The sequence below is a fragment of the Lipotes vexillifer genome, unplaced genomic scaffold (genome assembly GCF_000442215.2).
Source record: "Lipotes vexillifer unplaced genomic scaffold, Lipotes_vexillifer_v1.1 scaffold421, whole genome shotgun sequence".
Classification (NCBI taxonomy): domain Eukaryota; kingdom Metazoa; phylum Chordata; class Mammalia; order Artiodactyla; family Lipotidae; genus Lipotes; species Lipotes vexillifer.
This window is the reverse complement of record NW_006781198.1, coordinates 191,254-215,373: the sequence shown is the minus strand read 5'-3', so window position 1 is coordinate 215,373 and position 24,120 is coordinate 191,254. Positions and strand designations below refer to the sequence as shown.

The 24,120-nt window shown below is 45.7% G+C and overlaps 1 protein-coding gene across 1 annotated transcript in view; it reads left to right on the top strand.

Moving 5' to 3' along the window:
- Positions 1-2,772: 2,772 nt before the first annotated feature.
- ALDH5A1 (aldehyde dehydrogenase 5 family member A1) overlaps positions 2,773-24,120 on the top strand; it is a 27,745-nt gene continuing 6,397 nt past the window's right edge. Inside the window, exons 1-7 of the mRNA XM_007454511.1 lie at positions 2,773-3,099; positions 9,238-9,321; positions 11,508-11,678; positions 13,099-13,215; positions 14,812-14,955; positions 19,236-19,379; positions 21,162-21,320. Of these exons, the coding sequence (XP_007454573.1) occupies positions 2,773-3,099; positions 9,238-9,321; positions 11,508-11,678; positions 13,099-13,215; positions 14,812-14,955; positions 19,236-19,379; positions 21,162-21,320 (1,146 nt within the window). The remainder of the gene's footprint in view (positions 3,100-9,237; positions 9,322-11,507; positions 11,679-13,098; positions 13,216-14,811; positions 14,956-19,235; positions 19,380-21,161; positions 21,321-24,120) is intronic.

Genomic DNA, 24,120 nt, shown 5'->3' with positions numbered 1-24,120 from the left:
GGGTGACCTTGGGCAAGTTACTAAAAGTTTCATTGCCTCAGTTTCCTTACTTATAAAATTATCCATAAAAAAGGAGATAATAATAATGCCTACCATATAGGGTTGCCGTGAAGATGAGTATATAGGTAACATGCTTAAAAGAGGCTGGTATAGGGCTTCCCTGGTGGTGCAGTGTTTGAGAGTCCGCCTGCCGATGCAGGGGACACGGGTTCGTGCCCCGGGCCGGGAAGATCCCACATGCCTCGGAGTGGCTGGGCCCGTGAGCCATGGCCGCTGAGCCTGCGTGTCCGGAGCCTGTGCTCCCAACGGAAGAGGCCACAACGGTGACAGGCCCGCATACCGCCAAAAAAAAAAAAAAAAAAAAAAAAAAGTGACTGGTATACAGTAAGTGTTTAATGAATGTTAACTATTATCATTCAAAAGAAATGTTCCCTTTCTAAAAGAGGCACCTTAGACTTCTACTGAGTAACTATATTCCTTATTTAATTTTAAAATAAAAACTTTACACTCAGATATACAGCAATATACCTTTTATAACAGTTTAGATTGGTGTATGAAGCCAACACAGGGTAGGACTTTTGAAGTGAAGGTGGGTCTCCTTGCGCAGTTAAATGAGATACAATTTTGAGGTCCAGAAACTTTTGAGATAAAGCAGACAATTTCAGCTCGCTTCTGCAGTCTAATATGTTGCTGTCATCATAGTGCCGTTATAGTGAATGGAAGAGAGGATGGAGAAAGTGAGAATTAGAGGTAGAGGACAGGGGAAAGCCAAGGGGAAAGGAAGAAAGGTCCCTGTCACCTGGTGGTCTTATCCTTTTAAGCCCTGGTGAACACAACTGGCCAGCTCTGGGCAGGCCTAGAAGCAAGCCCGGAACCAGGAGGGAATTTTTCCCACTCTAAATGGGAACTTGCAAAGAGCACAGAACAGTGAGTTGGGGAGAAGGGCAAGGGACATGGTGAATTTCCTAGGCCCTGGGCACTTTTGCCTTGGTTGGGGTGGGGGGGAGGGTTCGTTCCTCCATAAAAATAAACAAATTTTTAAAAAATCACATTTTACATCTGCATTGGTATAAAGGTTATTAATACTGAATGTAAAAGCTTATTTTTTTATTCTGATTTCATAAGAAGGTCAACATTTTTGTGTACCCCTAAAAGTCCTATGGGCCCTATAGGCAGAGTGGGCACCGCTTGAAATAGAACCTTGAAAAAATAAGAGTAATTTTGGATCGAGAGAGGCAGCCACAGCGGACTTCACTTTTCTGGGACTTAGTTTTTGCTCAGCAGAATGAATTTCCCCAACCCTTAGAAATCAACTATCCGTAGAGCTCCCTCTGCAGGCAATAGGTGGAATCACACCAGCTCCCCAGTCCCGAATGTGATACCCAGTCAGCTGTGGTCTCCATCAGGACTGCCTTTCACCTCCCAATTCCTTCAATAAAATACAGAACCAAAAAGTGAACCCACTCACACAAAAGATTAAACTCTATTAAGTGCTATTCCCATTTCTGCCAAATGTGACGGACTCAAGACTGAGTGACAGTGACTCAGCAAAAACCAAAGTCAAAATATAAAGTACTGCCTCGGCCTTTTTCAAATAAAAATCTAGAAAAGGTGAAGAGCCCACAGGCTCTGCAAAAGCCAGCAAGAGACTCTCCACTCAGGAGAGATACAGAAGGGGAGTTTTTTGAGACTAGTGATCCAATCAACGCCTAGAGTTAGGCTTCATTTGAACCCACAAATTCCGAGTATAGGCCTGCTATTTTTATTTTTATCCTCATTGAAGTTGAGCCTTCCTTGCTACTTCCAGGGTTTTAGGCCAAGTCTAATTGTGATTAAACCTTGCTTGATTGATTTTGACAAAATGGTCCCACTGACTAGTAGGTGTCCTAACTTTAGTCTTACTAGTTGTTTGAACCAGGGCAGCTAGCATGGCTTTGAACACTGCTGAATTTAACGTACTTAGTAATGCTGTACTGAGCATTATATGTTAAATCACAACAAACCTATGGGGTAGGTATTGTTCCATTCTACAAAGGAGAGGAAGCATGGCTCGGTTGTCTACCTCACAGGGCCATTGAAAGGACTAAACAAATAAATTGTAGAAGGTCACACAGCTTTGCCAACAACAGATTCTGAGCTTAGATCCAAGTCTGTTCGTCTCCAAAGGCGTTTATATCATGGGCACCCCTGCTTGCTCCCAGTTAATGGAGAGAACACTTAGACACACACCCAGAAAAGCATCCAGGCAGCAGAACGGTGGACCACACTGCACCCCCTCGGAGAACCCTCGCCCCAAATCCTAAGTGCACAGGAGCTATGGCAATAAAGAATAGTGATCACGTCCTTAGAAGCTAGGGCAGACACCAGCATATCCATGGGCCAAGCACAAATTCCGGTGGCGGGGGAATGCCGGTTTGGGGGAGTGGTGGAGAGAGGGAGCGGTTCTCTAGCAGCGGTTGAGGGGCTAAGGAAAAGTTAGACAAACGAGAGGGACAAAGGTGACGGCACGGCGGTCCTCAGGTGCCTCTCCCAGCGACCCTTCCCAGGTCGCGCAACAAGCCAAGCCGCCCGGCGCTCAGGGTTAAGGTCCAGACTGCTTGGAGATGCAGAGCGAAGAGCACGGGAAGAGGGCGCTGCTTCGCGTCTCGGCCACCTTCAACCCGCGTCCGCCGCCACCCGGCGCGTCCCCGCCGCCGCCGCCTGGATCCCTGCACTCGGGTGCGCACGCTCGCTTGCCTGCTTCCTGCCGCCGCAGCCGCCGCCGCCTGGGCCATGGCGACCTGTTTTCGGCTGCGGAGCTGCCTGGCCCTGCACCTCCCGCGGATGCCTCCCAGCCGGGTCCTCCGTCCCCGCGCCGACTACCCGGTGGCCCGGATTCGCAGCTACGCCCGGGGCCCGGCGGGCCTTTCCTCAGCCCTGCTGCGCACCGACGGCTTCGTGGGCGGCAGCTGGCTCTCGGCCGCCGCCACCTTCCCGGTGCACGACCCGGCCAGCGGCGCCGAGCTGGGCTTGGTGGCCGACTGCGGGGTACCCGAGGCCCGGGCCGCCGTGCGTGCCGCCTACGAGGCTTTCTGCAGCTGGAGGGGGGTCTCGGCCAAGGTGAGTGCGCGCCGGGTCCAGGGGGCGATCGGGCTTTGCCCTCTAGTGAAACCAGCTGTCACCTTCCCCTCCCCAGTGCTCCGGGATACACCACGCGGAAAGTCATGGTAACAAGAAAAGAGATGGCCAACAAATCCGTTTGGAGCGTCGGCTTTGTGCCAAGCCCTGTGCCGGCGCTAGGGAGCACAGCCCCAGCCTCAAGCCTCATAAAGTATCCAGTAGGTGAGGCAGAACACCAACATGCGATTACAAGCGAGCAGGCCAATGCGTGCTTGCGTGTGTGCATGTGTGTTGGGGGTGGAGGGTGGGAAGGGTCAGGGAAGGTGAGAGCACGAGTGACTTCAGAGCATCTGAAGCACCTCCCCGGCTGCTTCAGTGGTCCATGAGGAGGCTGGTAGTGAGTGCCCGGGCTCGAGTCACAAACTCGGCAGTGGAGAAAATTGGGGAAAAGAATCAAGCAGGGGAATGGACCAGTCCAGGACCAGTCTCCAGGTTTGGGGCCTGATTAGAGAGCTCCATGTATTAACTGACATAGAGAATAGTGGAGAATTGGGGGTGCAGGATGGGGGCTGTTAGAGCATTTATTATGTGACACCTGGAGTCAGCCCAGTGAAGTGACTGTCCACCCTGTCCGTCAGCATCCTCCCTCTGAAGGAAGATACAAATCCAGCAATAAGGTCCAAGTACCCGAGGGAGTCGTAGCTTTCATTCATCCATTAGATATTGTCTGGGCAACTGCTATGCCACGCACTGTGGGAGGTGCTTGCAATACAGCAATCAACAAAAGAAAGATTCCTGCCCTCTTGGAGTTCACTTGGGGGTGAGGGGTGGGAGGGGAGTTCTAACCTGTAAACAAAACATAGCTAAACAAATATGTTAGAAGTGATGGATGCCATGAGGGAAAAAAAGGTAGAGAAGGAAGGCTAAGAGGATCAGAGGCCAGAGAAAAGGGGCAAGATGCAAAGTAAGTAGTGTGGGCAGGTGTATTGGTTTGCTAGGGCCGCCATAAGAGTATCACAGACTAGGTGGCTTAAACGATAGGAATTTCTGGTATCAAAGCTCTGGAAGCTAGAAATCTGCTATCAAGGTGTGGGCAGGGTTGGTTTCTTCTGAGGCCCCTCTCTCTGGCTTGTAGATGGCTGTCATCCCCCATCTTCACATGCTTCTGCCTCTGAACTTGTCAGTGTCCTAGTCTCTTCTTGTGAAGACACTAGTTGTATTGGGTTAGGAATCCACCCTAATGACCTCATTTAACCTTAAAAACCTCTTTCGGGCTTCCCTGGTGGCGCAGTGGTTGAGAGTCCGCCTGCCGATGCAGGGGACACGGGTTCGTGCCCCGATCCGGGAAGATCCCACATGCCGCGGAGTGGCTGGGCCCATGAGCCATGGCCACTGAGCCTGCACGTCCAGGGCCTGTGCTCCGCAGTGGGAGAGGCCACAACAGTGAGAGGCCCACGTACCGCAAAAAAACAAAAACAAAAAACCTCTTTCAAGACCCTATCTCCAAATGCAGTCACGTTCTGAGGTACTGGGGGATTATATGAATTGGGGGGGGACCCTATAACATCAGGGTAGGCCTCATTGAGGACATGAGATGCAAAGACCAAAGGAGGCGAGGGAACTCAGCTGGAGCAAATATCCTGAGTCCGGGACATGCCTGACACAGGTGTAGATCAGCAAGGAGGCCCATGTGCTAAGGGAACTAACGTGGGGGGAGAGTCTTAGGAGGAGGGTGCTGGATCCAGTGGGCTACAGAGCTGTTTTAGGGACTGAGTGGGGTTTTACTACCAGTGAGGCGGGGCTCCATTTCAAAGGGTTTCCAGTCTATTCACAGTGCAGAGAATAGACTGAAGGGGGGCCAATGGTGGAAGCCCAGAGGGCTAGGAGGCTGTGCCAGTGATTCATGTAGGAGATGCTGACGGGCCTGCACTAGGGTGGGAGCCGTTCAGGCGGTGAGGAGTGTTCTGATAAAGGATATATTTTGAAGGTAGAGGCAACTGGATTCCCTGACAGATTATTACAGACGAGGTGTGAGAGAAAGACAGGATGGAATGATGACCCCAGGGCTTCTGGCCAGAGCCACTGGAAGGAAGGAGTAACTATCCAGAGATGGGAAGGGGGTGAGAGGAGCAGCATTGGGGCGAGACATTGGAGCTCAGCTTTGGACACTTTGAGCCTGAGATGTTGTTAGTCACCAAGTGAGGGTGTTAAATAGGATGTTGGCTACGTGAGTCAGGAGAGGGAGGCCTGAACTAGAGACAACACGCGTATGCACTTACAGCTGTGAGAATGGCGAGCCTACAGGAAGGGTGGGCATCGAGGCTGAGCCCTGGGCCCTCTACCGTTGTTTTGGAGCCCCACCAGGGCCCGCAGCCTCAAGCCTGCCGTGTAGGGGTGTTACAGTGCCCTGGAGCTCTTCCAGGTGCAGTCAGGTGATCTTCCCTGGGGCTTCTTGAAAGGACCTTGGAGTGTCTTACTAAGGAAGTGGTGGGTTCGGCTTTCTAAGGAAGCTGGGTCCACCTCTGCAGCTTGGATGGTGGGGCGCAAACGCAGCTTATAAGGCAGCTTTCTTGCCCCGAGGCCTCTGCTGCTCGCCCCGCTGCCCCCCAGCTATTTTCTGCTTTCCTCTCTAGGCCCACTCATGTCCCGCCATTCCTGGGGTCTGGCTCGTGTATTATTTCTGCCATGGCGCCCGTTGGACCCCACAGCCTTCCGTCACTCTCCCCCGAACCCGTAGCATGGCCCGTACCCTTGTCTCGCCCTTCCCCTTGACATCTTTGGCATTACTTCACGTCTTTCTTTTCACACGTTTTATGACCTCCTTTCTCCACCTTGTGAATTCCTGGAGTTCAGGGAAAGATGGTTACTGACGCGTTTAATGACCGCCTTATAAGCTGATGCATTACTTTCCTGTGGCCTGCTGTAACCAATCACCCCAAACTCAGGGACTTAACAAAACGCAACAACACAGACTTATTCTTACATTTCTGGAGGTCAGAAGTCCAAAACGGGTTTGCAGGGCTGCATTCCTTCAGGAACTCTAGGGCTTTCCTTGCCTTTTCCAGCTTCTAGAAGCTGCCCGCAGTCTGTGGCCCCAGAGCACTCCAGCCTCTCCTCCTGTATCACATCTCCCACGCTGCCTCTGTCCCGCCTCTCTCCCTCTTATAGACATCCTTGTTGGTTACACTGGGCCCACCTGGGTAATTCAGGATCATCTTACCGCAAGGTCCTTAGTCATGTCGGCAGAATCCCTTCTGTCTTGTAAAGTAATATGTTCACAGGTTCCAGGGATTAGGCTGAGGCCCTCTTTGAGGGCCGTTACTGTGCCTTCCACAGCTGAGTACTGTTCTTGGTGCTTCAGGTGCATTTTGTTTAGTCCTTTCAATGGCCCTGTGAGGTAGACAGCCGAGCCATGCTTTGCATGAGGAAACTGGTTTACAGAGGCTCCTGGTTCTGTAGCTTCACTGTTGCTCAAGTGGAGGGTCTGGGATTTGAGCCCCACATTACTCCAACCACCACCAGCCTCCCCAGCCCCCTGTCTGAGGCCTGCACACTTACTCAGCTCCTTACAAAGGCTGGAGTAGTTTCCTGGGGCTGGCGTCACAGAGTACCACAAACTTAGTGGTTTAAACCACAGAAATGTGTCACCTCAGTTCCGGAGGCAAGAAGGCTGAAATCAAGGTGTCGGCAGGGTTGGTTCCTTCTGAGGGCTCCGAGGAAAGGAACGGTTCCAGGACTCTCTCCTTGGCTTGTAGATGGCCGTCTTCTCCCTGTGTCTCTCTGTCATCGTCCCTCTGTGCCTGCTTCTGTCTTGTCCAAATTGGCATCAGTCATAGTGGGTTAAGGCCCATCCCAATGACCTTGTCTTAACTTGATGACCTCTGTCAAGACCCCATCTCCCCATCTCTGAGGTGCTGGGAATTGGGACTCCCAACACGCCTTTTTTGGGCAGGCGCAACTAACCCATAACACGGGCCGTGCACACTGAGGGCAATTTGTGGCCTCTGCTGGTTTCTGTGTTCAGACTGGACCTTGGGTTTTCTGCCAGCAAGCAGAATCTGCTTCTTATTCTTAACATTCTCATGCTGTTCCGTGTTCTTCTCTCATTCTCTTTCAGACTATGTGTGGTGCTCTATTCCTTGCAGGCCATTTACTCATATTTCATTTTTTTCTCTAAGCCGGGCCTCCTAGATTTTAGTCTTTCCTTTCTTACCCAGAATAAGTCACAGCACACAGGCCCACAGTCATCAGATTCTTAACCAGTATTGCACAGAGTGAGGGTGAAATTACTGTAGTAATACTGTTTTAAGAGCTGTCAATGCCTGTTCTCTGGGGGTTTGAGATTCAGAAGACTTCATCTCAACAACACCCTTGAGAGCTAAGATAATGAACCTTATTAGCTTATCCAAAATAGGGAAGGGAAAGAACCCAGAGAAAGGTGGTTAGTGGTGTTTACAGACTCAGGCTCCCTGCTTATGAGTGGAATGAGAGAATAATTTAAATCTTAACCTGCTGGATGGATTAGGATGACGGAATGACAAACCAGGTTTGCTCGTTGCTGTGGGCAACCTTTCAGGCAGGTAGGAATAAACCAAAGATTCTCCTTTACTTCGGATACACCTATTTGGATGCAGGAAGCCAGAGCTTGGGGGCACATCTTCCTTCAGGGCACCTCTGTGTGGCCTGGTTGACCTGGATTCTCTGGGCCCTCTTTTTATTTATGGTTTTATATGAGTTCCTTTAAAAAAAAATTTTTTTTTCTTTTTTTGCGGTACGCGGGTCTCTCACTGTTGTGGCCTCTCCCATTGCGAAGCACAGGCTCCGGACACGCAGGCTCAGCGGCCATGGCTCACGGGCCCAGCCGCTCCGCGGCTTGTGGGATCTTCCCGGACTGGGGCACGAACCCGTGTCCCCTGCATCAGCAGGCGGACTCTCAACCACTGTGCCACCAGGGAAGCCCTAAAAAAATTTTTTTAAGAAACCATTTCTTCCATAATATACTTAATAATCCAATTTATTCATTCATCCTTTTATCTTTGGAAATTTTAAAAAACTGTGATAAAATGTATATAAAATAAATTTACCATTTTAGCCATTTGCAAGTGTACCATTCAGTGGCATCAAGTACATCCATGGTGTTGTGCCTGGGCCCTCTTCTTAAGTGAGCAAAACCCCTTCAGAAGCCTTACACACCCTGCAACCTCCACCCCAGCCTATGGGACAAATTTAACTAGCCAGTGAGTCGTTAAAATAAAGAACTATACTTGAGGACATTGTGTTGAGTGAAATAAGCCAGTCACAGGACAAAGGCTGTATGATTCTACCTATATAAGGTACCTAGAGGAGTCAAATTCATAGAGACAGAAAGTAGAATCGTGCTTTTCAGAGGCTGCAGGGAGTGGAGTTATTGTTTAACAGGTACAGCGTCTCCGTTCTGCAAGATGAAAAGCATTCTGGAGATGGATGGTGGTGACTGTTGCACAGCACTGTGAATGTGCTTAATGCCACTGAACTGCATACTTAAAAATGATTAAGATGGCAAATTTTAGTGTATTTCACGGCAATTAAACATATTTTTTTTTTTTTTTTGCGTTACACCGGCCTCTCACTGCTGTGGCCCCTCCCGTTGCGGAGCACACGCTCTGGACGCACAGGCTCAGCGGCCATGGCTCACGGGCCTAGCCGCTCCGCAGCACGTGGGATCCTCCCGGACCGGGGCACGAACCCGCGTCCCCTGCATCGGCAGGTGAACTCTCAACCACTGCGCCACCAGGGAAGCCCCATAACTTTTTTTTTTAAAGTAAGGAACGATACCTTAGTGTGCTGAAATTCAGGTTATTCATATTTACCATAAATAATAACAGCTGTTCCACAGAACTTTTTTCTCTCTTAACAATTTATGACTCCGCACACCTTGTTAGATGCAACTTGAAACTGGATCTTTGTTATCACTTATCAAAGAAAGATCTGTACACCTGAAACAAATATAATGTATGTCAATTATACCTCAATTAAAAAAAAGGAAAGGTCAATGTATGTCTCCCCAAGAATCAGACCACACAGCAAATATTTTAGGAAACTGAAGATTATTTAATAGTCTTACACTTGGCATTTTACTATTTTTTAATTCTTTTTCAGGAGAGGAGTTCTTTACTTCGGAAATGGTACGACTTAATGATACAAAATAAGGATGACCTTGCCAAGATAATCACAGCTGAAAGTGTAAGTTCAGGACCCTAACTTACTACCTGAAGAAACTGTCCAGGAGTTCTTAGACTGAAGCATGGGGAAGCCTCTAACTTCAGTGCTGTAGCTAAAGAAAACGTGAATTCCTTGCCTAATGATCAGATATCAGCTAATTCTTATCTTGGGCACAAGATTAAGTCAGGCATGCCTATTTAATAATATGCAAGAAATAGATTTTGAGCGGAACTGTGTGAATACTGCTTTTCTACCATTCCAGGTTTTTAGCATGTGACTGCTTTGATTGATTTTTCATGTTGTTTTTGTACATTTTCAAAGGTACCAGTTTTTTGGTTGCTCTAAAAAATTACTTTCTACCATTCACAACATTTAGAAGATGTTAGAAGGAAAAAAAATTGAAGAGGCAGTTCTAGGTGCTTCCTCCTAATTGTAAACATATTGAGAATGCAAATGACGATTGTGGCTCAGGGTGGTCTTGAAACCGTTAGGTGTCATTTTGGGGGGGCTCCAAGAAGCCTGGTCCTTTATGTCTCAGCGCAGAAACAACACTTCAACGAGAGGCAAAGTGATAGATAAGAAGTGATTTAGGACTTCCCTGGTGGCGCAGTGGTTAAGAATCCGCCTGCCAATGTAGCGGACATGGGTTCAAGCCCTGGTCCGGGAAGATCCCACATGCTGCGGAGCAACTAACCCCGTGTGCCACAACTACTGAGCCTGCACTCTAGAGCCCACGTGCCACAACTACTGAAGCCCGTGCACCTAGAACCTGTGTTCTGCAACAAGAGAAGCCACCGCAATGAGAAGCCCATGCACCGCAACAAAGAGTAGCCCCTGGTCACCTCAACTAGAGAAAGCCGGTGTGCAGCAGCAAAGACCCAATGCAACCATAAATAAATATATAAATTTATTTTTTTAAGTGACTTATTAGAATAGGTTGCTTGTGAGGCTTACAAGCGGGCAGGCAAGCATTGTGCTGCCCCAAGTACTTATTTTTATAATCAAAGGAAGAGAGGGGAGGGGGAGAAGACCTTTTTTGTCTTTGAGTAGGTATCACATGTCCGTCATCGGCTCCGCCTCCACTTTGGGTTTTTTGTCCCTACGTGGTCAGGCCAGGACTGTCATGGCACTTTGGAAAAATTATTTCAGGTCTCACTACAATGAGCGTCTTTCACTTTGAAATGTCCTTTCCATAAATGATTCTTTTGTGTGCACAGGGCATGTGCTGGGGGTCGTTAACTTGATGACACCACCGGCAGGTTGTAGGTCTCATGCCACCATTGTTTTATTGTATTGGGGCATGTCTCATGCTTCTGTTGTATAATTTTCTTGCTAATCAAGTTAGCTTGATTTTGTTAAGCAAGCCAATCTGGCTTTGATGCTAAGCGACTTGTTCGGCTTTATGAGTCAAGCAAGCCCACATTGTTTCAGGATTTTCCCATTACTTTCTTGAGTGATCATTAACCTTACTGTGGTCTCCCAAAGCCCCCTAAAGTCCCCTATCTGCAGTCCCCTAATGGGGTTTCTAAGCTGACTATTTGATTATCCTACTCAATTCCTATCAGCCTGGCAGGCTTCCTTCCATCACCATTTGTGATTCTGCTTTCTAAGACTTACACTGAGGTTACTGTTGACTTAAAATATATTCACAACCTAAAAGTTGAGAGTTTTGTTTTATTTGGCGGGAATTTTTAGGACCTCAAGCCCGGGAGGCAGCATCTCAAGTAACCCTGAGAGAACTGCTCTGAGGAGGTGAAGTGCAGAGCCAGGTTATACAGAAGTTTTGCAACAAAGAGCAGGTAGTCTGAATGTCAAAAGATTATTGTAAAGAAAACCAGATTCCAAATTAAGGAATTTAGCACTCTTCTTTGTATGGGAAGATGCAAGATTCTGGGCTCAGTGAAATCATTCCTTTGATATGCACCTCAGCTCTCTGGGGCCGGTATCCTGTGTTTTCACATCCTGAGTTCACTCAGGGCTCACCAGCTCACATTGGAGGGCTGCAAATCGCTGATGACTGTGACATCCTTTGTTTACTGTTGTGGCAGGAAATATTCTATTTCTCATTAGAAATTTCTCAAGTACCCTGTGGGTTTTGTAACGGGAGACTTTCCTGCTCTGCTTGCATCCTTGAAGAATTTAGAAACTCAGAATCATGCTTTCGTTATTAGAAGGTAATGAATGTGTCCTTTTCTGATTTAATTTAGGGAAAGCCACTAAAGGAGGCACAGGGAGAAATTCTCTATTCTGCAAATTTCCTGGAGTGGTTTTCAGAGGAAGCCCGCCGCATTTACGGAGACATTATCTACACCCCAGCAAAAGAAAAACGGGCCCTGGTCCTCAAGCAGCCCCTCGGTGTGGCCGCAGTCATCACCCCAGTATGTGGCAGTATCTGCAAGATCCTAGGGGAGGAGGTTGAGTGGGGTTGCAGCAGGTGTGCTCATCCTGTTAGCTCTGTCACCTGTTCTTGGCTTCCTGATGCCATTGCTGCATGTGGAGGTGTGCTTCCTGGTCTTCTGTGATAGGTGTGAGAGGTGTGGTGGTGGCCAGGGGGCACTTCTAATGCCTGCAGAAGGGGATTGACCCACTGGAGGACCCAGGGGCTCCTCTGACTTAGCATAAAGGCTTCTTCTTGGCATTGCCTAGTACATCTAAAAAGATCTTTGGTATTTATCATTTTTTAAAAAGACTTAAGGTTTGACAATTTTTAAATGTGCTATAGTTTTGAGAAAATTTTATGCTTAATTTATGGTTATCATCAACAGCAAAGTATTTATGTATCTACCAGCAGGCACTGGGCCAGGTTCTGAAAGTAAAAAGGCTAAAAAATAAGATATTGTGTCTGCCTGGATAGGGCTGCAGTACACTTGTGGGGCACCCAGCTTTCTCTACATGAACTGCCTTTCTTGGGTCCACCTTCTAGATCCCATATTAACTTCTCTACAGTGTCTGCCAGCTGGTCTCAAGATTGCTTATCTTTCCCTGCTCCCCATAGTTACAGAGAACTGCCCCCCTCACTGCCTAGACTGACCAGGTTTGACTCAGAGCCGACTCTGCACTAGCTGTGTGACCTTGAGCAAATTACTTAACTGCTTTGTCTCACTTTGTCCAAACCTGCAAATGAGGAGAAAAATACCAACCTCATTGGGTTGTGATGAGGATTTAATTAATTATAGTTTAAAAGTGCTTAGAACAGTGCCTGGGACAGAATAAGCACTGTATGAGTTTTTGCTGAAATAAAACATTGTTACTATAGATACACAGATGTGTACAGAGAGCTATCTATCTATAAATATAGAGAGGAAAGTAATATATCATCTACCATTTTCAAAATCACCTTTGCTAATATTTTCCCCCCACAGGGTTAGCAAACTATGGCCCTCAGGCCAAATCCAGCCTGCTGCCTGTGTTTGTAAATAAAGTTTTATTGGGACAGAGCCACGCCTATTCATATACATACTGTATTGTCTGTGGTCTTGAGTCCTCGTGACAGAAACTGGACATCCCACAACGCCTAAAATATTTACTACTCGGCCCCTTACAGAGAAAGTTGGCTGTCCCGAGTGTAGATGGTTTTGTACTGTTTTAAACTCTGAAGATGTTTCCTGTCTCTATGAGCCTTTGTCTCCCCAGTCCCTGCAGTCAGCAGGTACCAGGTGTTCTGAGAGCTCACCTGTGCAAGAACAGCTCTGCCAGGCAGTTGTGCACTGGAATTTGCTGGCTGACTTCCCTACCTGCCTGCCTTTGGACCAGGGGGCAGTCCTTCCTCTCACTTACCTCCTCTCTCTTCTGATCCAGTGGAATTTCCCCAGCGCCATGATCACGAGGAAAGTGGGGGCTGCCCTGGCAGCAGGCTGCACGGTAGTGGTGAAACCTGCCGAGGACACGCCCTTCTCTGCGCTGGCCTTGGCCGCGGTGAGCCTCTCTGCACAGAGTCCAAAAAAGGATGTTATCTGGGACAGAAGGAAAGGCTTTCGAAACCTTCTTTGCCTGCGTCTCCTGATTGATGGTGTTGTGTTTTAATTCACTAGCCATTATTTTAACCCAGATGATGTTCTTTTTAGAAAAAATAACGGAGTTTTCTGTCATCTGTAGGCAATGTATTGTTTAGGCTACCCTAAAAATGATATCTAGCCATCATTTTTATTAAGTCATAGTAATGTGACTAAAATGTGGGCATTTCTCAGATTCAGGGACCTCTTATTTACTGTTCCCTTCTCCAGCTCAATCTGCATCATATCTTGTTCTTCTGTTTAAAACCCTCTAATAGCTTCTCATGTCTCTCAGAGTAAAATTCAGGCTTCCTGCAGTGGCCTTCACTTTTTTAATGTTTGATGAGTTTCTCCTTTTCTACACATTCCCCTTCATCCTTTTCTGTCCCTTACAATTTATCTTTTGAAGAAGTGACACATTTGACCGGTAGAGGTCCCCATAGTCTGGGCTTTGCAGATGGCACACCATGCACTGGGTTCCTCTGTCTGCTGCACTTTCCACAGATTGGCAGCTGCATCCAGACGCTTCCTCAGACTTGGGTTCGATCCCATTTTGTGTCCTTTTGTCAGGAGGCGAGTAATGTCTGGGTGTCTCTGTTTTCATATTTGCAGCCATTGCTGTGCAATGCCGCTCAGTCTGTTAATTCATTAGGAGTGCAAAAATGGTGATATTTGAATTCTTTCCCTTTTTCTTTCATTTATTTACCAGACCACTTCTATAAATCAAAGCTACCCATCATCTCCTGTGTGGTTACCCAATGGTAAATTCCCATAGGAAAGACAGTATGTTTGATTCTTTCTTTTTATTTACAGTTTTCCAAATTAATGCATCTATTCCTGTCATCTGCCTAAGGTTCCCAATTAGTTTGTTAGTAGCATTGTGTGCTAGTAGATTTTAACGTATTTGATGAATTTCAGTTTGCTGTGGTTATTATCCTTCATGAAGCTCAGATTGCCCCCATTTTTGGCCAATGGCAGCCTCTTCGAGTTGGCTCTTTTATCTTTTAACATAACTGTTTTTGAGACCTTCCTTGCTAGTATGACAAGATATTTTAGACTTATTATATATATTTCTTGCCCCAGACCTGGGATTAACCATTTTTGCAGAAAGCCCTTATTTCTTCTGGTAGGAAATTATATTTTAAGACTACATTTGGGGCACTAGGGATGGTCACTGCTACTAGTTGGTCATTGTTTCTAGGCCTTTTAGTGTCAGGGCTAGGAAATATACATATATGTATTCACACACACACACACACACACACACACACTCACACAATAAAATAGTGCTTAAATTCATACAGAAACTTCCAACAACACATTCATATTAATATCACATTAGCACTATTAAGAATCTTATTTCATTCAGTTCCAAATATATTCTGTCCCTAAAGTCAGCCTAGCTGTTGTTGTTTTTTTTTTTTTGTCATTACATTTTAGATTAAAACATCTATTTATTTCTCTTTTCTGTTTTTCCAGTTTGATCATTTGCTGCCACGTTTGCTGTTTCTCTTTACAGCTTGCAGACCAGGCTGGAATTCCTCCGGGTGTATACAACGTTATTCCCTGCTCTCAAAAGAAGGCCAAGGAAGTAGGGGAAGCACTTTGCACGGATCCCCTAGTGTCTAAAATTTCCTTTACTGGTTCAACAGCCACCGGAAAGGTATGTGACTCAAGTCTCAAAAAAACAAATGGCATTCTAATATCTTGTCTTTATAGAGTATCAAAATACTATTTCATCTCGATCACCATTTGTAGGAAGATTTCTGGCAGAGTGTTAAAAGCTCTGTCCCATAACGTAACGTCCAGTCATTTTCTGGAGATATTTGGATGCTGTTTCTTATTGTGACATGACCCAGGTTTCTATTTGACAAAACTGAAAGTTTAGGGTTAGACAAGGTTCCCATTATTTGCTGCATGTGAAGTAGCTGAAAGTTGCCCATAACTTTGGAATTCCCATAACTCTGGAATGCATGTTTCTTTCATAATCCAGAATTAAAGAAATGGATGTCTTAGAATTGAACAAAAATTGTGTTTAGTATAAAAGTGCTTACAGAAACAGAAAGGTCTTTTTATTTTTCGTTTTTTCCCCCCTCATATGTTGAAAAATTCTTTCCCAAAAACTTCATTTGTGTGCCTGTGAGTGCATTTTTACTTATCCTTTTAAATGTTCAAAAGAGAAAAAAAGCAGAGGAGAACAAAAGTTCTTATTTATGGTGTTTCTCTCCAGATAGTATACTTTTTTCTGCTGGTATTTACACACACACACACACACACACACACACACACACACATGCTAGAGACGTACATAAACATATATCAGATAAAAATAATATAAATCTAATCTGAAAGTTTTGGTGAAACTGGTCTTTTTTTGTTTGTTTGTTTGTTTGTTTGTTTGTTTTGCGGTACGCGGGCCTCTCACTGTTGTGGCCTCTCCCACTGCGGAGCACAGGCTCCGGACACGCAGGCTCAGCGGCCATGGCTCACGGGCCCAGCCGCTCCGCGGCACGTGGGATCTTCCCGGACTGGGGCACGAACCCGTGTCCCCTGCAACGGCAGGCGGACTCTCAACCACTGCGCCACCAGGGAAGCCCGAAACTGGTCATTTTTTGACACCATGAGAAACAGGAGGGAATAAAGCAATTTTAGTAGCTCCCAACCATAACCACATTTGTCATGCCATAAACTCACACTTGGGAAGCCTGCCATTCACTCCAGAAGCAGGAATTTTTAGATCCATAAACTGCTACCACCCTGATCAATGGATCTCGCAGAGCAAACTTACTCTCAGAGGGTTTCAAGATATCAATAGTTAGAGAAAAAGAGAGAGGCCTGGGAAAAAGGGTGGTAAACCTTTGCCATTGAAGCCAGAGAAATTCTCAGATGCTGGGCAAAGGCCAGCCACTCATTACTCAGCCTCGCTTTGCTCAGTGAACTATCCCCATTGGATAGACCCCGAAGGAAAATGTCAACCACGTTCCTGCCAAGCCCAACTGTGCCTCTTAAATTATTTACCCAGGACAGTGATTCACTTCAAGTGGTTTAAAGGGAAGAGTGATAGGAATCACTGATAAAGGAATAGCCAGGGACCTCTTCTGAGCTGATCTTTGCAGAGGACCAGTGGCTGAGCTCCTGATCTTGGAACGTAGAATCTTGCCTCTACTGAACCCCATCCGGTCAGCCTGTTCTGAAGATGCTGCCCTGCCCTCACTCCTTCCAGGGGGACCACCCCTCCCGGGGCCTGCTGCGGGGACAGCAGCCATGCTTTATAGCACATAATACCTCATCTGTTCCCCGACAGAGAATTCAACCATGAGTTGTCATTTGACCCGAGGAAAACAGATTCATAGGCTGGCCAGTGAACTAGGACGAGTGACCTGGCCATAGAGAGATGAGCTGGGCACTCACGTTCCCTTTCTAGGGCTTTGAAAGCTGAGATCCTGAGAAGGTCGGCAGGGGGAACTGGAGCAGAAAGGATTCCTTAAGACGTAGCAGGACTGCAGGCAGTGCCACAGGGGTCATGAAGGCCAGAGGCAGGTTCAAGCCCTCATCATGCACACTGAGTAGCAAGAAGATGCAGTCAGAGGACACAGGTGGAGGCAAGCGACCCAAGAGCGAGCAGAGTCAGAAAAATCAATGGCCTGGCAGAGAGCAGTTCTTAAAAATTCAAAAGAAAAAGGTTTACTCACACCGGTCAGAATGGCCATCATTAAAATGTCTACAAATAAATGCTGGAGAGGGTATGGAGAAAAGGGAACCCTCCTACACTTGGTAGGAGTGTAAACTGGTGCAGCCACTATGGAAAACAGTATGAAGGTTCCTCAAAAAACTATGATCCAATAGAGTTGCCATATGATCCAACAGTCTCACTCCTGGGCATATATACAGACAAAACTCTAATTCGAAAAGATAACATGCACCCCTATGTTAATAGCAGCACTATTTACAGTAGCCAAGACATGGAAGTAACCTAAATGTCCATCAACAGATAAATGGATAAAGAAGGAGTGGTATGTATATACAGTGGAATACTACTCAGCCATAAAAAAGAATGAAACAATGCCATTTGCAGCAATATGGGTGGACCTAGAGATCATCATACTACATGAAGTCAGAAAGATAAAGACAAATACCATATGATATTCCTTATATGTGGAATCTGAAAGATGAACTTATCTACGAAACAGAAACAGACCCCAGACATAGAGAACAGACTTGTGGTTGCCAAGGGGGAGTGAGGCTGAGGGAGGGATGGAGTGGGAGTTTGGGATTAGCAGATGCAAACTATTATATATAGACTGGATAAACAATAAGGTCCTACTGCATAGCACAGGGAACTATATTCAGTATCCTGTGATAAACCATGATGGAAAAGAATATGAAAAAGTATACACACACACACACACACACATATATGTATATATATCTGGATCACTTTGCTGTACAGCAGAAACTAACAACATTGTAAATCAACTATACATCAATAAAATAAATTTGAAAAAAAAAGAAATAGGTTTAATCTTAAAACTTGTACTACTTTGTTGAATAGTAACATTTCATTGAGAAGAGCGTTTTTACTAGTTCATTGCTGGAATCTTAACATCTGGGCATATAGAGAAGTACCAGCACTGAAGCAATTTTCCAGCTTTTCTGAATTTTGACTAAGAGACCTATCATAAAACCCACAGCTGTGTATCACAGGGACCAGTCCTGGAGTGACCTTGGGCTTGTGACCACTGTTCATTGCGCTTGAACCATCCTAGTGGGTCCATCGTTCTCATAGCTGTGGTTGGACGAAGACCTACTATCGTGTAATAAAGCAAACATCCCTGGGCAGCTTTCCTAGGTCGTAAGAATCTCTTCCTGGATATTTAAAGCCTAATAGTTATATGTATCAAAAAGCCTTACAGGGGCTTCCCTGGTGGCGCAGTGGTTGAGAGTCCGCCTGCCGATGCAGGGGACACGGGTTCGTTCCCTGGTCCGGGAAGATCCCACATGCTGCGGAGCGGCTGGGCCCGCGAGCCACGGCCACTGAGCATGTGCGTCCGGAGCCTGTGCTCCGCAACGGGAGAGGCCGCAGCAGTGAGAGGCCCGCGTACCGCAAAAACAAAACAAAAGCCTTACAGTTGTGCATTGAGCTAGTGATTATACTTCTTTTTGTTGTTGTTATAGTGATTCTACTTCTACATATTTATATTGAGGGAATAATTGCAGTGTTGTGTTAATAGCAAGGAATTGGAAGCAACTTAAATTTCCAACAGATGGGGGCTGAATAAATGAATGAATAGCTCTGCAGTGGAATACTAGGCAAGCAGCTAAAGGATGTTCTAGAAACACATGCTGATATGGGTGTGTTTAAAGTGTTGTGAGCATGTTATGATGTTCCAGATATATGACTAATTGGGAAGATAAAGCAGGTTATAAAGCTGTGTAACTCTACCATCCTGTTTTCTTTAAAAAAAAAGGCACATGTCCCTGGTGTCTGGACAGATATACCTTAAGATTTTATCAGTGGTAAGCTATGCGTTATGGGGTTATGCGTGATTTTATTAGCATATCTCTATGATAATTTTATCATAATTTTTTGTTTATAATAACAAAATTATCATAAATTTTTAATAGGTCATACATTGACATGGTTCAAAAACGGGGACAGTATAAACATGTTTCTATTCAGAAGTTTCACCCTCACCCCTATCCCTGATTTCCTCCCTTTTATAAGTAATTTTTAGTTTTTTTATCTTTCTTGTGTTTCTTTACCAAATACAAGCAAATATGAATACATATATTCTTATTTTCCCCTTTTCTTATACAAACTATCATCTCGTATACACGACTGTGCACCTGGCTTTTTCCACTACTGGGTAATTTTTTTAAACAAAGGCTTACCGGTCCACGTAGTTGATTCGGTGCTCACAGCATCCTCTCATCTGCTCCCAGGTCCTGTTGCATCATGCAGCAAACTCTGTGAAAAGGGTGTCCATGGAGCTGGGCGGCCATGCCCCATTCATCGTGTTTGACAGTGCCAATGTTGACCAGGCTGTCGCTGGGGCCATGGCATCTAAATTTAGGAACTCTGGACAGGTGAGTCCCAGGGCATTTTTCTGGGTTGTGTGTTTTACAGATCCTACCCCCTTCCTCACCTCCTGGGACGACACTCCCCTCATTCTTTGTCCACGCCCTCTTTCATCAGGTGTTTTGTAAGCACCCCCTCTTTGCCTGGGACTCTGCTAGGCTCAGAGGGTCCAAAGAGAAATAAGGTATTATCCCTGGCTTCAAGGCATTTCCTGAACAGCAGATGCCTTTTAATTAAATCGTTCTCTCGTCTCATCGTTCATCTCCTCTTTGAATCTGCTTATTTTCATAGTTTTACCTCACTGGGCTTTTCTCTGCTGAACAGGTTTAAACATCTCCTCAGACACAAAACAGCCTGAACACCTAGGGTCTGAGGCCCACAGTCTTAAGGAAAAGAAGGGAGGAAAATGTTGAGATGGAGCCTTTAAAAACTCAAAACCCTGCTGCCTGGATCTCATTCTTCCCGAGATGGAGGGGGCATGACAGGCACCCACTACAGGGCTGCACACACTACAGTGGCCCAAGGAGGGTCCAGGTTGTCCTTGGGAGAGTGGTGGCCTGAGCTCACACCTTGTAGGGAATCCTGGAGCATTAGATCTAGCAAGGACCTTCCCAGTTACCTGACACAAACCTTGCATTTTACAGCTGAAGACATGAAACTCTAGAAAGACTAATTGACTTGAAGTCATACATCCTTGGGTTCAGGATCTGGAACTGTGAACCTAGGGCCAGGTCTCCCAACTTCTATCCAAGCTGTTGCCAGGATCCTGGCTTCTTATACAATATTCTTAAGCACTTTGTCTTGGAGTACCATCACTAAGCAGTTTTAAATGCATTCCAGAAATGGAATGATAACTCCTGAAAGGTTATCGGGGGCAAAAAAGGGTGAAATGTTGTACAATATTCCATATTAAATAGCTTTCATCCTTGTTTTGGCCTTTGGTAATTAATTTTTCTCCTTTCACATAACCTAATAAGCTTGGTTGTTTCAGAAACAGGTATGTTTCCTTTTAGAAACACAAAACGGCAAGGTGTGTAACCTTCAGAGTTACACTTATAAGGCTGCAACTTTGGGGTGTATTGCTTTAAGCCAATAAAAATGGATAGGATACAAAATTATCTATAGGCTTGTTTCTATTAGAAAAATACATGATTAAGAAAAAAGCCAAAAAAAAAAAAAGCCAAGAAGAAAACGTATCAAGGGTAACTACATTTCCTGTAATGTGTTTATATTACATATTTTTAAAATATTAGGTCTAATTAGAAAAAATAATAAGCAAAGGGCTTTTCAATAATTTAGGCTGACACGGAAGAATGGTCTCGCATCCATTTTCAAAAGCTCGGATTCCGCCAAGCATTTGAAAGGTTTAATAAGCTAGTGGATGTAAGTTAGCCTTTGAATCCCTTTCCTTCTAGCTCTGCTGTCACTGCAGCATCACTGTCTCAGGGAGTTACGGTTTCTTGTGTTGGTTTTATTCTTTCCAATAGGAGCCATTCAAAAAAGCTTGCGTTAGGTGGCTTTTGGTTTTTTGTGCACAGATATTTATCCTCGCTCACCTGTTTAACCACAGAGATGTGGCGGGTGTAGAGGGGCTTGGAGAAGTCCATGCACTCAGCACGTTTGTCTTTAGGGCCAAGCTCACGTGGGGAGGAACACAACAGGTAGAACACAGGACAGGAATCACCTGGGAAAGTGCATTCACATTCAGAGGTAGCAGCAGTCACATGGTTATTGGTTGGGTCAATAGCTTCCAACAAACTGTCAGTGTGAGTCTGTTTCTTTTTGTCTAGACTTGTGTTTGCTCAAACCGTTTCTTGGTGCAAAGGGGTATCCATGATTCCTTTGTGAAAAAATTTGCTGAGGCAATGAAAACAAACCTGCATGTGGGTAATGGATTTGAGGAGAGAACTACTCAAGGCCCATTAATTAATGAAAAAGCTGTAGAAAAGGTAAGTTCGTTTTATTATCTGGTCAATGTCATGGTTTCAGTATCAGAAGCTTAACTAGCAAAACTACTCTGGTAAGGTGGGCAGCCAGGTGGTTTTGGAAACAATGGAGAAATCGGGGAAACAACTGAGTTTCTGCCAATTTGTATAAACTGAGTGGCACCACGTGGTTATAAGCTTCTCCAGCTCCATCATTTCACTGAGTCCCCATGAGATCTGTCACTTCTGTTCTCCTACTGCCCTCCCTAAATTTTCTTTTACAGTGGTGCTAACTCTATCTCCTGCTGCCTCAGGAATTAAGATCCTTTAATTTCTGGAACACCTAAAAGGAAAGGAAAGGAAAAAGGCTTTGTTTTTGAGATCGTTTATATTTCAGCAGAACTGCTGGCTGGCATTGAAAACAAAACGCCCTTGCAGAAGAATCCTTGGCGAAAACATCCTGGCAGGAGATGTAGAGCCACAGAAATCATTTTTAAGATTTAGGGATGGCAAGAAAGGGAAACTCCTTAAGCAAGGATTTGTTTGTTCAAATAATGTCACAATCTTGACTACTAGCGAGGTGAGTTTTCTCTTCTTGTTCTACTGTTTTAAAAAAAATAATCCTCTTTGGAGTTGCTTACAAGGAGGTTTCTTATAATACCAAACATCCGGTATGCTCCCTAGATAAGTCCTTACTTGGTAGAAAGGATTTCAATAGAATTTTAGTAGAAAATGGAGGCTGGAGGTTGTGTGTGGGGAAAAAAGGGGGCACAGCCAGCCTCCTGGTTCACCTGAGGAACCAAAATCAAGTTAGAGCCAGGTCAGCACCCAGGTGGGAAGCACAGCCCAGTCGCTGTTCGTCGGCCTCCTGAGGGCCTGAGGACCAAGCCCCGGCATGGCTGCCCTGACCCAGTGGGCAGTCTGGTTGGCTGAAGATCACATCTGGTGCCTTCCCCAGTAGACACCAAGGAAGCACTGGGGTTTTACAGAGCTTTGATAACATTTCTAGTTTTTGCCTTGGGATTCTCTACCTCTACATAAAGAACATACATTAAAGTTTACATGGGTACCACCTGCATTTCTGAGATGCCTTTGGACCCTGGGCACTCAGCCAGCAAAGAAAATTGGCTCTGTACCAGCTACGGTTCAAGTCCCAGAGGGGTGGTTCTTAACCCACCCAGTACCTTTAACAACTACAGATGCCTCGGTCCTACTTGAGGAGATTGGGGGTGAATCTGTCTGGAGTAGGGCCTAGGCATTTGGTGCCCCAGTTATTGCTAGTTTGCAGACTGTGACGCCTGTCTGGAGATTTTGTTGTTATTCTTGCCAAAGTGACTGTATAGACATTGCTCTCTAGAGGACGCTGTTTCCTAGGACCTCAAGCAACTACAGTTGAAGGGGTTTTTTTGTTTTTGTTTTTTTTCCTCTGAGAGTTTAGTAGAAAACATCTTGTCTGAAAACAATCCATTGTGCTGGCTTTAGTGTACATACAGTCACAGGGTAAATACCTGGGGGAAAAAAGTGCACATCACTTTTAATGTGACAAGAGGAGGACAGAGCATATTCTACTTGAGGTCAAATAGAATGGGACCTTGTATGTTAAACAGAGGTATTTTTAGAGATATAAATCATAGAAAGGAAGCTAATGGGGATTTGTCGCGGACAGTGAACTATGAGAGCATTAGAAGGGGTGAGGATCTCAAAAGGGTGAATCTCGATGGCAGACTGTGCCCAAGCTTCTATTTATCTCTTCTGAAATCCTACAGCATATTCCGCTGAGAATGGGAGGCAGGGGGAGACTCCAGTGGACCATGGATTGTGATGAACTTCTGGAAGGCAGCAGGGATTGTGTTAACAGAAAAGTCAAAGCAGATGAGGCAGGCCCAGGGGAAGCCTGCAGAGGAAATGGGTTGTCATTTCTAGGATGGAGCTTTTCTAGAAATGGCTGGGGTAGAGGGTAGCAATGGGAGGAGGGGAGAAATAGTGCTAATTGGTTATACTTCTGCACAGTTTTCTGGGTCATTTCCATCCACCCACCACCAACACATACAACGTAACAGAGGCAATTTGCTCTGGGCAGGAAAATGCCTCTGAAGAAACAGAGCAGCCAGCCTACAAGGAGTACAGCATGAAGAGTGAGGGTAGGCATGCCAGAAGGGAGCTCCCCTGCCTTTGCCCTTTGCTCAGGTGGGGCCACCCCTAAAGTGAAGCCTGCTGAGTGAGATAAACCCAAGCTTGGCGTTGTCCCTCTCGTTCGGGGAAGAGACTGGAAACAGCAGAGGTCACCCATGTCACCCATTGAAATTAACCAACCCCATCCTTCATTAGAAAGATGAACAACCAAGAATCATGACAGCCCTAGAGGAAAACCCATAGCACATCAGAGGAGGGTCAAGAAGAACAAACAGAACAGTTGACCCTCAAGAAAGCAGATGACTCTGTGAACAGACAGGATTTTTTCTAGGAATCTAATAGTATTCTCCAAGAGTTCTAAGAAGGTAGTACATCTATAAAACAGAAGCAGGTTCTATGAAAATGAAGCAATGAGAACAAGAAAGAACGTTTTTATTTATTTATTTGGCTGTGCCACACAGCTTGTGGGATCTCAGTTCTCTGACCAGGGATTGAACCCGGGCCACAGCAGTGAAGGCCTGGAATCCTAACCACTAGGCCACCAGGGAACTCCTAGAAAGAATGTTTTTAGAAATTGAAAACATGGCGCTCAAAATCTTTTTAAAACTCAGTAATGAAGATGGAAGACGAAATCGAGGAGAGCTCTTAGAATTTAAAGCAAAAGACAAAGAGATGAAAAATATGGCAGGGG